This window comes from Phascolarctos cinereus, unplaced genomic scaffold (genome assembly GCF_003287225.1).
Source record: "Phascolarctos cinereus isolate Bilbo 61053 unplaced genomic scaffold, phaCin_HiC Scaffold_726;HRSCAF=1367, whole genome shotgun sequence".
Lineage (NCBI taxonomy): Eukaryota > Metazoa > Chordata > Mammalia > Diprotodontia > Phascolarctidae > Phascolarctos > Phascolarctos cinereus.
Genome location: NW_027556098.1, coordinates 166,628,003 through 166,643,919, shown reverse-complemented (window position 1 = coordinate 166,643,919; position 15,917 = coordinate 166,628,003). Strand labels below are relative to the sequence as shown.

At 35.8% G+C, this 15,917-nt stretch overlaps 1 protein-coding gene across 3 annotated transcripts in view; it reads left to right on the top strand.

The window, feature by feature from the left end:
* Positions 1–15,917, top strand: part of ZEB2 (zinc finger E-box binding homeobox 2) — a 140,764-nt gene that overhangs the window by 102,512 nt on the left and 22,335 nt on the right. For all 3 annotated transcript variants that reach the window (XM_020984736.2, XM_020984737.2, XM_078146837.1), the window contains one exon: positions 695–766. In XM_020984736.2, the coding sequence (XP_020840395.1) occupies positions 695–766 (72 nt within the window). The remainder of the gene's footprint in view (positions 1–694; positions 767–15,917) is intronic.

Below are 15,917 nucleotides of genomic sequence, written 5' to 3'. Positions count from 1 at the left end.
GCCTGTTGGTGAACATTTGAGAATATCGAAGAAATTCTATTTAAGGAGTTAGTGTGCAAAGGAATGAAGGAAATTCAGTTTTGGGAATTTTAAAGGAAAATATGAAAACAGGTCATGTGTCTAGTACCTCTAGAGTGATCATTCTACAAATCAGCTTCACGGATGATTTTTAAAATAAAATACTTAAACCAAATCTATATCTGATTAGATCATCCCTTCTGGTAAACTGCCTCCCCTCCTAAAAAAAACAATAAAGGGAGAAATACATATGTGGCATCAGATATCCATACTTATCACTATTTCAGATTGCCTGCCTCTTTTTCTCATAAATACAAATACCTTAGTTTTAACTGCCTGCTTATTGAAAAAAAAAATTACGGTATCTTTTTCCCCTGTTTGTCAACTGGAGCTGCTATCAGGAAAAAAAAATCCTTTCATTTCCCCCCAAATAAGTACTACTGTTCTTCAAAGCTTGCAGTAATGTTTAAAGTAAATAAGTTCTTGTCCAGCTAGTGCAATTGGATTCATTCAATTGCCCAAACAAAGCTATTGTTTAGTGGTCTACAATAAGCCTTTTCTCTGTTTCCTTTAAAAGAATCTTCCTTGTTCTTACAGTTGGCATGTGTTTTGTAAGCCCTTCTATAATGTACAACTGCTAAAGATGAATTTCTTTTTTCTTTTTCTTTTTCCACAGAAGAAATGAAGGAAGAATATGACACTATGGGGCCAGAAGCCACAATCCAGACCACTGTTAATAATGGTACAGGTAAGCCATGAGTCTACCATTGAAGCATCTTTGTCTTCTGCCATGTGAGATTAGTGATGAATGAAGAAAAGGAAACACTTCTATTCTTTTTTATTATCATAACTTAATTGCATGATAACTGCAGTTGCATCTTTGCAACTCTCCTATTTCTGAATATTTACGTAAAAATTTTAAGACTGTATTTTGGTACTTCATGCGATGGATATCTCCAGTAACACATCCCTTTTTTGCCTCCCTAAACCAAGAATTCAATTTGATTCAATTCAACAAACATTCATTAAACACCTAAAATGTGCAGGGCTCTCTGGCTCCCACTCTCAAGAAGTGCATATTCTACTAGGGAGGGGATATGAACAATAGATAAAACACAGATCAATAGAAAGTGATTTGAGGATGGAGTGTAGGGTTAGAATTCATAGACATTTGAGGTCAACCAGTCCAACTCCACCATTTTACAGCTGAGAAAACTGAGGCCCAGAGACGTTGTCACTTGGCCAAAAGTATTAGTAGCACAATCAGAATTTGAAATAAAGTTCTCTGACTTCAAATCCATCGCTCTTTTCTCTCACCCACACTTTCTCCCATTGAGAGTAGGCAAAGCTTCCCAGAGAAGGCAGTACCTGAGCTGAACCTTGAATGGAGGTAAGGATTTCAAGAGGGGAAAGCAGAAAGAAAACATTTATACACGGGAGGCTTCCTATGCAAATGTATGGTGACTAGAGATGAAAGATTGAGTGTGGAGAATAACTGGTAGGTCAGTTTGGCTGAAACAAAGAATATATGAAGAGGATAAGCGTGAAATAAGCCTAGAAAGGTGGGGTGGAAAAGAGTTGCATAAGACTTTGTATATTAGATTGAAGAGTTTGCATTTTGCAAAAATTTTGTAAAAAGACAGTATCAGAGCATAGATTTAGCCAACTTTTGCTAGCCATTAATTAAAAACTTCATAAAGACTTCAAAAATTTGAATAGTATCTAATTCATCAACCCACTCCAATTCACATAAAATAGAGAGAAAATATACTATATTATATTTTATTGGAAAGTGTCCTGAAGTTGTCTTCCCAGAAAAAAAAACATAAAAACATTATCTCACTTGTATTTTCTTTTAATTTCATCATTCTATGCCTTTTTCCATAATTTTTTCTTTTAAATGTATATTTATATAAATATATAAATATAAAATACATATAAAATAGAAATTTTTTTTTGATGGGTAAAGAAAACTATAGGTAAATGAAAGCTGCTATCTCTTCACTATTTTTCATCTAATGAAATGAGGAAATGCAGTAAAAGAGTAGCTTTTTGTTTTATTTTACTATACTAAAATGGAGTCTTGGGAAAGTTGTGCAAATTTCATATTCTTTCCAAAGAGCTAACAAGCACAAAATATAAAAATATCCCCAAGATGAGTTTGTGACTTAGGACATTTATCTACATTCTACTATACTAGCCCCTATGTGTTTCAAACAATATTACATACCATTCTAAATTGGATTTTAATGACTATTATCAAATAATCTTTCTGAACAAGGTTCATCAAAGTATGCTTGGCTCACTATAGAATTAATAAAGTTTACTGTGCAGTTACTTTTTAGAACATTATAAATACAAACAATCAAGATTTCATCTATACTTCTCTTATGATGATACACATAAAATTTAACCTTTGACTTATCTACCATAATTTTATGAATAATATGAGAAATCTATTTACTAGTTTCCTTATTATCAAAGTAGAGGAAATAATGAAAAATTAAACTATGCCATTAATTTTCCCTTAATTAGAATAATGAATAGACTCAGCTAATATAATCACTCTATGTAAAATATAATAAATGTCACTATGTGACAAACAATTGCTCTACAATGACTTCACTAAAAGGAACATCAGTAGAGATACACTTTATTTATAAAGATGATTGGTTTTAGAAGACTCCAGTATCTAGTTTGTTGTTTGGTTGGTTTGAGACCAGGACCTGTCATTTCAGGGAATTTCTGGTGAGGACCCTCCCTCTACAAATGCAGATCATCACCAAGTTTTATCTCCCTATGTCACTGAGAGTGTAAGTAACTTTCCCAAAGTCACTTTTAGAAGCTGAATATTAACCCTGATCAGCCTGACTCCAAGGCTGGCTCTATATCTGCTGTGTGATGCTGCCTTCCTAGAATCTCATATGAATATCTATCTAAAGTTCATCAGAATCTTAGGATACACCATTGTCACAACAACTCATATTCCACGTTGAGGTAACAGTGAGGCATACACATGGAAATTTCCATCAGACAGTTTGAAATGTGGACGTGGAGATGAAGAAGCAGTTGAGGGTTAGAAATATAAATTTTGAAGCCATTTTCATAGAAGAGATATTTCAAGCAAATGAGAAAGGATAAGATCTCTGAGACAAAGAAGGGAAAGACGGAAGAACAGAGGACTGATGATAGAACCTTAGAGAATACTTGGTTGGAGAAAAAAGAGCCAACAGCAACAAAAAAGACAAAGAAGGTTGGAAGACACTTGGATAATATAGTGTCATGGAAGTCAATAGAGTGGAGAATTTTAAGACTAAGGGAATTGCTAAAACTTACAGATGCTGCAGAAGGGTCAAAGAGAAAGGAGAATTCAGTTAAGTCCATTGGTTTTTGCAATGAGGACATCACTGATAACCTTGGAGAGGGTTTACAGTTTATAACTCTACCTTGCATTTGAAAGTTATGTATCTTGTATGTTCAGGTCCACTGGAAGCTTTGAGCCTTCATTAAAACACACATGACTTGATTTAGCACAAAATGCCTACAGAGATGCAGTGAAAAGAATGCTGGATTCATAGTAAGATCTAGGTTTGAATCTGGGCTCTACCACTTGCAATCTGTGTGACTCACTTTCCTCCTTCTCCACAGTAAAAAAAAAAAAACTGGACTAACTTATCTCTGAGGTCCTTTCCAGCTACAAATTGATTATTCTATGACATGCTATGGAGATTAGAATTTTCTAGCATTAAAACTATGTGTGTTTGTAAAAAATAACGTGCAGAAGTATTCTTTGTTGTATTCTTCTACATATATTGCACCTTAAGGGTTTGCCTATATTGCCTACTATGATCCCAGGTCTAATGAAGGAATAACTAAATGAAAAGCATTTAAGTGCTTGTTGTGTGGTGAGCCCTGAGAGTAGATGCTAATGATCTCTCCTTCTTCTGGAATCCTATATTATATACTGTCTGCACTGATCATTTAGCACTTATCATACTCTGTTTTATTATTTTTAATATTTTATTTCCCTATTTGTGTTGTAAATTTCTTAAAATCTTATGATTCTATGTATCTTCTGCCCAGTACCAAAAACATCGATTTATACATAAAAGGTGATCAATAAATATTTATTGATTGATTAATTGATTGATAGCAACCAACTCCATTTTATTCCACTGAAAACAGAATAAGAGAAAATAGAAGAGGTAAAATTCACTGGGTTAAGTAACTTCCTAATAATAAAAGCTGTTATACATTAGAAGGAATTATTAAATGAGGCTATAAGAATTTTTTTCCCTACAGATTTTTGTGAACAGTTTGAATACCCTGTGTCCAGGGTCACACAGAAACATAGTGGCAGAGCCAGGAATAGAAACCAGTTTGCTAACTCTTATTCTTCCCACCATCCCATAATTTCATTGGGGAGAAATAGTGTGGCATCATGGATAGAGAGTTGGTCCTGGAGTCAGGAAGACCTGGCTTCAAGTTCTGCTTCTGACAGCTACTGGCTGTGCGATTCTGGGTAAGTCATATAACCTCTTAGTGCACCAGGCAAATATCTAAGGCTATAAACTGCAGAGTAGGTGCTGATGGGCACTGGCAGAAGGAATTTCCTCAATGGTAATTTCCTGTACCAATGGAATCACAGGATTAGTCAAAAATGATCAAAAAGAGTTAAGTAAAATACTAATTAGAGGCAGCGGTGAGATATGTATGTAAATTTTAAAGTAGTATACAGACTGACCTCTGGAATTATCTTGCAATTCTTAAATTCTAGACCTGTCTTTCCTTTGCCCTAGCATATTAAAAGTATGGTTTATATTCTCCTGAATCTTAATTTTTATATATACCAAGTGTCAAAGAGACAATTCTTCACTTCCAGGAAAACAGCTTAGCTTCATAGGAACAGGGAAGGAATCTCTTAAGATTTTAGATTTTAGGGGGCAGCTAGGTGGTGCAGTGGATACAGCACCAGCCCTGAAGTCAGAAGGACCTGAGTTCAAATCTGGCCTCAGAGCAAACACTTGACACTTACTAGCTGTGTGATCCTGGGCAAGTCACTTAATTCCAATTGCCTCACCAAAAAAAAAAAAAAGATTTTATAATAAACCTAAATTTCCTTACCAGTGTCTTTGAACTCACTTATTATGTCTTCTAAAGTGCATAGGAAAAAATAAACAATGGAAAGATTTGGACTTAATAAAATCATAGCATGTCAAAGCTCAGAAGAACATTAGCAGTCAAATCAATCCCCTTCCCCATTAGACAAAGAAACTGAGTCCCAGATCTTTACTGGCTTGTACAAAGTCACATAATTAATGAACAGAAGAGCCTGAACTAGAGTTCCTGATATCTGACATCCAGTCCAATGTTCTTTCTATCATACTGCTCTCGATGCCCCGCTTATATTTGTATATTAAGCTTTCAAAGGGTGTTTACCACTCAAAGTCTTGAAACTGCAATTAGGGCAACCTGACGCTAGTTAGCAATAATTGACGCAAGATTTCAAGATCAACATTTGGACTTTTCTTTCACTTTTTTCACATTAGACATATATTAGTACTATTTTGATTTACGTGCAAGTTTGGTTGGAAACAACTCAGTCATATTCATCTTTAATGCTACTAATATTTAACTCTTATCTTTCTATTATGTCCTCCTTCCAGGCAATCATCATATCCTCCTAAAACATTAATTTTATTATTATAATATCCCTCACAAAACTCTTCAGTGAATACCCACTGCCCAAAAGGGAGAAAAAAATCCAAATTCTTCAACCTGGAACTTAAAGCTATCTTCACGTTAGTTTCTCTAAACTACTTATTACCAAGAACTTTTCTTTCCTGTCAGACAAGTCTCCTCACTGTTTCCCACAGATAACACTCCTCTTGAACTTTCATTCATGTTATCCAGCTTAACTCCCCTTTCCTTCCCCCATAACCACTCCAATTCAAATTTCAAATATGATGGTAGGTACTAAACATGCAAAGATGCAAACGAAACAGTCCCTACCTTCAAGGAGCCTGTCTGTATTCTTCAGGGATATTCCAACCACATACATGTATGGGTCAATATAAGATAATTTAAGGAAGGAGCATGACAGGTTCTAACAGGCAATAGCATCTAAACTGGGGCTTGAATGAAGCTAGGGGTTCTAAGAGGTACAGGGAAAAAGGGAGTGCCCTTCAAGCACCATGCTTTTCTATTCAAAGACACAGGTGTGGGGAATGAGAGAATGAGGACTGAGTTGGAAATGTAAAGAGTGTGAAAGGGACCAATAATGACTATCTAGAAAGGAAAATGGGGAAGACTTAGGTCCAAACTGAAGAGTTTGTATTTTAAATTAGATGTAGTAGGGAATCACTGGAGCTATTTGAGCAGGAAAGTGACACAGTCATACCTGTGTCTTAGGAATATTAACTTGACAGCTATAAGAAGATGTGATTGAGAAGGAAGACCAATTAGGAGACTATTATAACAGATGCAGCAGATGTGGAAGTACAATAAAGGCACAGTAACTGCTGGGATAAGGGCACCCTCCCTCACCCCACCTTCCTGGGGTGTAGAGGTGAAGGGCAAGTCAAGGTTGACTCTAATAATATGAACCTGAGCAACTGAAAAGATGGTATCTTCAATAGCCAAAAGGGGGGGGAGTGAATTTGGAGGGAGGGTGAGGTAAGGAAGAAATAAAATATTCTGAGTTTGAGATTCCTGCGGAGCATTTAAGAGGAAGACTAGAGTTCAGAAGAGAGATTAGGAAGAGATATATAGAACTGAAAGTCATCTAAGCAGAGATAACAATTGAATCCTTGAGAAATTATGAGACCATTAAGTGAGTATGTAGAGAGGAAAGAAAAGAGAGCCTAGTATAGAGCATTAGGGGACCATAATGCTTTGCCAATGATGAACCTACAAAGCAGATTTAGAAGACAAGTAACAGGAGAACCAAAAGAGAACAGTCACAAAGACCAAGGAGGAGAAAGTATCTAGGAGGAGGGTATGGTGAACAATATGAAAAGTTATAGAGAAGTCAAATGGAATGGACACTGTGGCGGAAGGTGCAGGGGAAAGACCAACTCAAGTCTTACCTCCTCTGTGAAGCTTCTCCCTTGATGATAATGATTTCTGCCTTTTTTTGGAACTCCTATGCCATCTGTTTTCCAGTACCACTCATCTGGACCCTAATCATTCACTTTCTTGTATTTGTTATGTTATTATTTCATGTGTTTCAGTCTTATCTTTCCAGACAGACAGGCCTTTTAAAAGGCAATAACTGTCTGTGACTTCTTTTATTGCCTCATAATAATTTGCATAGTACCATGCCCTTGATAGGCCGGCAAGATTGGTTGAATGAAGAAATGAACAGTGAGTAAGGAAACTAGCATTGAAAGAGCCTAAACACCAGGCATAACACAGACTTAGTATTTCTATATAGAAGTCAGCATAGGTCCCTGGTATTTTCTCCTGAATGTGTGAAAGTGATGTTTTCCTCAGATAATCTACTATTCTTGTTACAAAGGCTATAAATAACCATGGGTACCCTCATCTGTTCCTAGAAAAAAGTATCCTGAATCTGGAGACTGGGCAAGGTCAATGCAGTGCACAGTTCTTACTTTACATACAAAGATAGGAAGATGGACCATCTTAGTGCAAAAATACATATCATTAGATATAATTATTAAACATGCTACAATTACCTTCTAAGCACTTTTTATTCATTGTAAAATAAAATGCATTTTTATGAAGTACTTAGTTCTATCTCTCTGTGCCCAAATTAATTTCTTCTATTGAAAATCAGGAGTACTGAGCTTATCAGACTCATCAAATTAAAAATAACTGGTAAATTTTGAATTAGATTCTTGGAAATCTCCTGCCTTGACATTCTAGAACACAGAATGATCCAGCAGTAGAACGTATTTCTTCATGTTACTCTATTATTGAACTTGAGAACCAAAAACCAAGGCTCAAAGTAATTTAAGCTTACGTTCCATCTCTTCTGTCTGCAGCCTTCCATGTGCGTCAACGTGGTAAATGTGAAGGAGGTACATTGTGTGTGTATTGTACATACACATATATAACACACCTTCACATTATATATGTGTGCATATTACACATATATAGCACATATGCATACATTTATATATGTGTGTATGTGTGTCCCATAGCAACTGGCAAAGATTTTCACAGCATTCAATTCCTGAATATCATCCTGAGTCATGTTCTTCAGCCCTATGTGAAACAGAAATTAGTTCTCTTCATATATAGAACTGGGGACAGCCAATAAGGAGCTTGTATTCAAGACTCCTAGTCAGAAGCATTTACTCAGTATCTACACAACACTGAACTGGGTTTGGGGGAAGAGACAAAACAGAAACAAAAGATAATTCTCTTTGTCCTGGGGAAATTAACAATCTGATGAGACAACTAAGGGAGGCAGAACAGACAGAAAAGTGTCAGAAATAAATGATCATCTTCACAGCCAACTTCAGGGCTACAAACAAGGGCCAAGTAAACAGTGATTTGAGAAGACTAAACTACTCTGGTGGACTGAAAAGAGCATTGGAGTCTGAATTCTGCCTGTGCTTTACCAGAGGCGTGACGTTGGGCTTAAACCTCTCAGACTCAGTTTCTTCAACTCTGAAATGAAGGGACTTTGATCTCTAAGATTCCTTTTGTTTCTAAATCCTCTGACCAATAATAGATCAAGCTTTCTACTCCCTTGACCTAAGTTCATCATCATCGTCATCATCAGTTTTTAATTAATCACTTATTAGAAAGATAATTTGTGATATGTTACCAAATGGATTTGAAATTTGATGCAAAAATCAGAAAAGCTAGTCTTTAAACACAGGCAGCATGTCATAGTAGATAGAAGTTTAATCTTTGGGTCAGGAAAATATGGGTTCAAGTCCTGCCCCGATACTCTAGCTACGTGATCGGGCACAGTCACTTGACCTCTCAGTTCGTGCCCCCACTTAACTCTCTAGAACTTGTAAATTAGAGAAAGGTTGTCATGGAAAACAGAATTTTCCACACAAGGAGTTCCCTGTGATGATGAAAGCACATACCTAGACCAAAACAAACTCAATATTTAAATGGAATATTCAAAGGCTTTGAATAGTGAACTAAAATTTGTAATAAACTACAAGGCGTGACTACAATATGAAGCCTTATGCCAATATTCCTTCCCCCCATCATACACATGCATTTGAAAATGATACCTCCTTTTTCAAATTTTCGTAGAGCACAGTGTCTGGACCTTTCCTTTTTCTTTACCATATTCTACTTTGCGTCATACTTATTTGGGTACATCTCATGCACACTCTGTTAGATCTTGAGCTCCTTAAGCGGGAACTAGTAGGCTGTTTTTCATATTGCTATTCAGAGCATCAACTACAGTACCTCCAACAAAGTAGGTCCTTAATTAATGTTTGTTAAATTGACAGGGATGGGCACTTGGAAGAATTTTTGTTATACTTTCTCCTTTCCCTAAGAATTTAGACGAGGAGATTAATATGTGGTGTTACATTTGATTAATTTGAAATTATAAAGCACTATACTGAACCTTCTTTGAAAATAAATTCAAAAAAGGGGGCAGCTAGGTGGCGCAATGGAGAGAGCACCGGCCCAGGAGTCAGGAGGACCTGAATTCAGCCTCAGACCCTTGACATTTACTAGCTGGATGGGCAAGTCACTTAACCCCATTGCCTAGCAAAAACACAACAACAAATAATGAAAATGAATTCAAATCATATCTGGATCAGGAAAGAATTGGAGACCTGGGGTTGGGAGGTGGTAAGGGAGCTCTATAATAAGTTTTTAGTCAAGGAAATCAAATATTCAAATATTTGTTAAGTGTTATATGTAAGGCACTGTTAGGGGATAACAGAAGTATAAGATATAATCCTTGTTCATAAGGAGCTAACCAACAATCTAATTAGAAAGAAAAGATATACATATAAAAACAACTAAAAGTTCATTACAGGATATGGTTGCTGAGAGTCAAATGAGTGAAATAGACACCAAAAGCTATGAATTACGAGGGAGAATCAGAAGTAGTGAGAGAAGACTACATCCTATTTCATCACATAAAATGTAAATTGTGTATTTCTTAATTTTGAAATGTCTATAACTGAAGCCAAGTATGAGTGAAAAGGGCTAATAGGGAAAGCACAAAGCAATCTCCCCCTCGTGGATCCACTGACCTAGAGCTTTCCATTCTATCAGGCTACCAGAATTCCTTCTGGCCTGCCTTCTGTTTATTTAATCCTGAGTAAAGACCTGCCTTTTATTGAGAATAGTACTTGTCTGAGTCCTGTAACTGTCCTCACCATATTCCTGCTCTCTACTTGGAAAGAAAAAGCGAAGAATGATAGATCACCTCTGGTCATTTGAGATTGTTAGTAACAGGAAAACATTATTTCTATTTAATCAAGAGTAAATAAGTACATTCAATCATCAACTATAAAGAAAAGCTATTTTTAAGGTAGGGAAATATTTTTTACACCTTTGTTATGCTCTTAATTTAATAATTTGTTCTTACTTTTATTGCTCCTAGATAAGGATAACATTAAACATTTTAAAATTAATTTCCTTTCTTATATAAGCAACAGGAATGTTGCAAGTTAAAGCTTTAATATGTTACTTCTATGCATGAATTTAGGGCATAGCTTACTGTTCAGTTATATTGGAGTGCAAGATAATTCTAATAAGACCAAAATATTTAACAAAGCAGGAGTTGACTAATTAATCAAGCCAGCATGTCATTTTCATCTTGTATATAGCATCTATTGCTTCGTTATGTTGTTGGGATTGTAAGGGGAGAGATGGGGGTGGGAAGAGTTAGTAAAGAGAAAGGGGTAGGGGAAAGAAAGTCATCAATCAAATATAACATATACATAACAATTTTTTAAAAAATAATTTTCATTATTTGATGAGTAAATGTGCTTAAAAATTTAAGAAAAAGATATGTTCTAGAGAGAGAAAAACAGAAGTAAAACTTGGCAGGTTAGAAGAATAGTCGTTTTCAAGCTGTAATCAGTGTGCACCAAGGAGGGCCTGTCACTTCCTGGCTAATGAAGGTTGTGGTTTTATTAGCTTTGTTTGCGATTAGGAGCAGCTATCTTCACCTCACAGTAGGAGTTCCCACAAAAAAAGTAACTGGTCTCCTAAGCTTCTTGAATGTCTCCTTTTGTTGTTGTGTGTGGTTTTAAGACAACTCCAAAATTATTTTCCTTAATGCCTTTTTTCCCTATTAGAATTGTTGCTTTGAATTTTTAACTGAAAATCAATCCATGAAAGTCTGGTCAGACTTATTTGGAATTTTATCCTTTGAAATTATAGAATTTTAGACTTCGGAAGGACTCCAGAGAGATATGAAATTAAGATCTTGACAAGCGAAGTTACTTGTTCAAGGTCAGAAGACTAGTTTGTAGAAGAGCCAAGATTAGAAGCAATGCAAACCAGTCCAGGGATTTTCCCACTATACCACGTTGCTGAGGTTTTTTTTATTGAGCAGGTAAAAGGACATGATTGAGCTCATAAATCACCGATATTTGTGACTTTATCTATGGCATTCAGAAGCAAAATGAGCAAAATTTGGTGGACAACTTCCTACCTCGTAGACACCCTTTCGGAAAAAATAATTAACAAATGATCTCGTCTATGTGCTGAGAGACTTTTCAGGAGTATTTAAATCCTGGAACTTGTACTAAACACTTAGTTTAGGACTTAAACACATGGTCAACTTTTGATCCTGCTTGGAGAAATCTAACATAAGTAATTTTGCAGGGGAAAGGGGAGAGGGATCAAAGAAATTGCACATATACATAGCAGTTAGATAATCCAAAATTTAGTCCTTAAAAACTGAATATCACGAACCTGAAAACTAACACCTAACTTTAAAGCAGTTCTTGCCCCTGTGGGTAGTACCTTGCAAGGCCGATTATATTCTGGAACAGCAGGAAGCTGTACCAATGTCCCATCCCCCAATTCATTCTTAAACTCTCTTTCCTGAGAGTTTCTCTTGCTTAAGGGGTACTCCCATTGGCATCCAAACACAGGGGCAAGCCATGTCAGAGCAGGGGTGGAGAACTCTGCCAAGACACTGCACTCACTCCCAAGAAGAGAAAGGAAACATTTCCTGTTGCTTTTGACAACTGTCTTCTTTCTTGGTTATATGGCTACATCCACGACATTATGCCAATCTGGAGTTTTGATATTTGACATATAACTAGGTAATGAAGTTTTTAATGCCACTAGAGAAGTGAAATCTAAAGAAACTTTTCTCTTATTATCTTCCCCCACTGTTATCATCCTCTACATCTGGTATCCACTGTGTGCTTAACTTAAAGACCACAGGCTAAGTTCTGTTAGATAATTAATTCAGCTTTGAGTAAGTTCTCAAACTCTTCAAAAGCACCTCTATGTTTCAACAAAATGCTGAATATGTGCATTTGAGACATGCAAAATAAACATCAGTGACTAGATTTAAAATATAACTTGGCACTTCTATAGGCTACTCACCTTGCATTTTAATAGACATTTTCTTTAAAAAAATGAAAAAATAATGTTAATTAGATTGATTCATTGTTGCCTCAACAAGAATGCATGCAATGCCTGCCATGAGCAAAATATTTACACAGCAGCATATTCAAAGGAAAGAGAGGAGAAATTTGTTTTAATTCTTCTGATATTTCAGGTTTCACATGAGGAAAGAAAGAGAGAGAGAGAAAGAAAGATGAGAGGGAGGAGGGAGGAAGGAAGGAAGGAAAAAAGATATAGGTATTAGCATTTTGTGTCACCACTGTCATTTCAAAATGGTGGCAAAATAACAATTGCTCAACATACCTTCTCATCTTCCTAAATGCTTTAGTTGCCTTTAGCCTTGCAAAATTTTCTCTTTACTAGAATTATTCATCCCTTTTCCTTTTTATGAACATATATTATGTTCATAAAATTTATGCTTTAATCTTTGTTAAGAATTAAAACTACCAAACCAAAAATGGTAGGAGTTTTGTAGGAGTCTAGAGGTGTATACATGTCTACTAAAGGAAGAAAAAAATGGCAAAAGAAACAAAAAAAATGAGGTGAGAGTTAACTGTGTAACATAGTTAATTCACAGAGTCTCAGAGTCGGACAGAATCTCTAAGGCCATCGTGTAGTCCATCCCAATCTGAAAAAGAACTCTTTCTCCAATATACCCAACAAATGGTGATCCAGGTTTCATTTGAATAAATCAAAGGAGAACCTCAAGAAAAAGTCTATCCCGCTTTGGTATAGCTCAAATTTTTGAGTTGTTTTTCCTGAGATTAATTTCAAATTTTCCTCTTTGCAGCTTTTTACCATTGTATCTAGTTCTGCCTTCTATGGCCAGACAGAACAAATACAATTTCTTTTACATGTAGAAGCTCTTCACATATCTGAAGACAGCTATCTTGCCCCCCACCTCCATCCTCTTCCTTCCCAAATTCAATCTTGTTCACTGGGAGAAAGAAAAGAGGAGTAAGACACAGAAAAAGAAAGAAAAATTATTAGATTCTTTTAGTATTATGTTTCAGTACTGATTAAAGCTCATTTGCAATTTAAGAAAGCATTCCATATGTATGGACATGAAGACCAATTTGTGTTGTTATAGTTGGTACTAACTAGCAAAATCAGCATGGATGAACAACAAATTTAGAAAGAAACAGAAGTTTCTATACCTAGACTTGTAGTATACTCAGGAGTGAAGTTACACCTAAGTATTGTCAAGTGCATATGGAGATGAGAATATTTTTAATATCAGGCTCTTTTAGATTAGCAAAATTTTACTTCAACTTAAGAAAGATTTAGATTTTTAGGGTAAATGTTTAGGGCCAAATGAAAAACCCTCAAGAGAAGTTAGGAGAAATCACCAGGATTTCTTGTGTGTTAGTTTTAGTTACTGTTTGCTCATAAATACAATTAAAATATCTGTTTTCAGCATATCATGGCAATCCTTGAATAGAGACCTAAGAATTAAAAGAATTAAATGAAAATAAAAAATGAAGTTGTTTTTATACTTCCATAATATACTGGATTAATTTTAAAACTCTCCAATGAATTTTTTACCCTATCCATGTGCCTATTATAGGGAATACAACCATAGAAAATTCAGTGTTTGGTGTGAGTTCCTGTGTTTTGACCCATCTATAAACATAAAATAAATGCTTGCAAGTAGATATCCTTACCAACAAGTTTTGTGATTGACATGAGTCCTATTTTCTGACCAATCATACCAAGACCTGAAGACAGAGCCATACAGAAAATATAGTTACCTTTGAGAGAATTTCTCACAGAGACACCATGGTATGGTTGGAAAAAAACACTAGATTTGGCAATAAAAGGCCTAGATTCAAATGCTGCTATGACCGCTTAGTAACTGTGTGACTTTGAGTAAATTATTTTACCTTTCTGAACTTGTTTCCTCATCTATTAAAAAAAAAAAGAATGTTAATTCTACTTAATGAGATGAGAGTTGTAAAGAGCCACAAAAATATCATTATTGTTATTATTCTTATTAGTATTCCTTTCCAGCAATGTAGTAAATTAAAATCTCATCCATAAAATTTGTGTACTGCAGTGGAAAGAATTTTGAATTTGAAGTCAGGAAACCTAATTTCCTGGCTCCTGACCTTGGGCAACTCACAACTGTTCTGGGCCTCAGTTTCTTCATTTGTGAAATGAGGAGGTTGGACTTAATGACCTCTAAGTCCCCTTCTAGCTTCACATTTCTGAACCTATGAGCCCTAGAAAGCTCAACTCAATTCCACTCAAGTGATCAAAACATCATCCCTCCAGCGCTGCAATTATCCCACATGAAGCAAAATCCTAGCGGTTCAAATTCTGCGATTCAGAAACATTCAATTCCTCCTCTTTCATGTGACCTTCCTTGTTGGCTTCTACCTTCCCTGACTTTTCCCTTCTCTGGACTTTTCCTGAAGTTACAATCCATCTTAAGTAGCTCCCTACTTAAATGGTGCTTGATGGTTTCATGAATGGTAGTTTAGTTCTCCTTTCCAGCTAGACTGTAAGCTCCTCATTGGCAGAGTGTCTTACACAAGCTGTTATACTTCTCTCACAGAGTCTAGCACAATATTGGGCACATGAGATAGAGCCACAACAAATGCTTATTGATTGATTGATGTGTGGAACAGATGAAGCACCCTTTTTCTTTGCAAAACCATTTAAAACCTTAAGCAGCACTTCAAAAAGTCTCCTTAGCATCTTACGCAGAAGTCTACCAGAAATAACTATATGTCACTTCATAAATGATTTGCCTCTCAAATCAACCAGATATAGTGCTAGAAGAAAACTGGATAAGAGCTATGTCTATCCAGAAACATCTAGTATTTTTCTGCCACACAAGCCAAAAGGATATAAATATAAATACAATTGAAACACCCATTTGCATTTGATTCCATTTTTCAGTGAAGACATTCATATGCAAATAAAAAAATCAGGCTGCACAATGCAGCTGTAGCCAAATAATTCAGATCATTACTAGAATATCAGGATAAAAGTAGGATGGTTAGTGTAGATGCCACCCAAGCCATCAAGAATGATAATACCCTTCACCATCACAGTCATTTTGATGACCTCTTTGTGAAAGTTAAGTTTCTTCAGGCTCCACTTACTGTGATGCAAGTTAAATGTCATCATCACAACCACCACCAATTTATACCCTTGGGAAAGTGTCCACAATATCATGAGTATGCCAGTGGGTAACAAATCCTCACTGTTAGTTTATTTTTCTACTAAATTGCTGTTTTAAAAAATAGGTTTGAAACAAAGTTCCAAGACAACTTCTAAAAGCTGGTTCCATCACTGCACATGGTGTCTCCATCCTTGAGAAAAATATAGGATATTTGAGTAGGGTT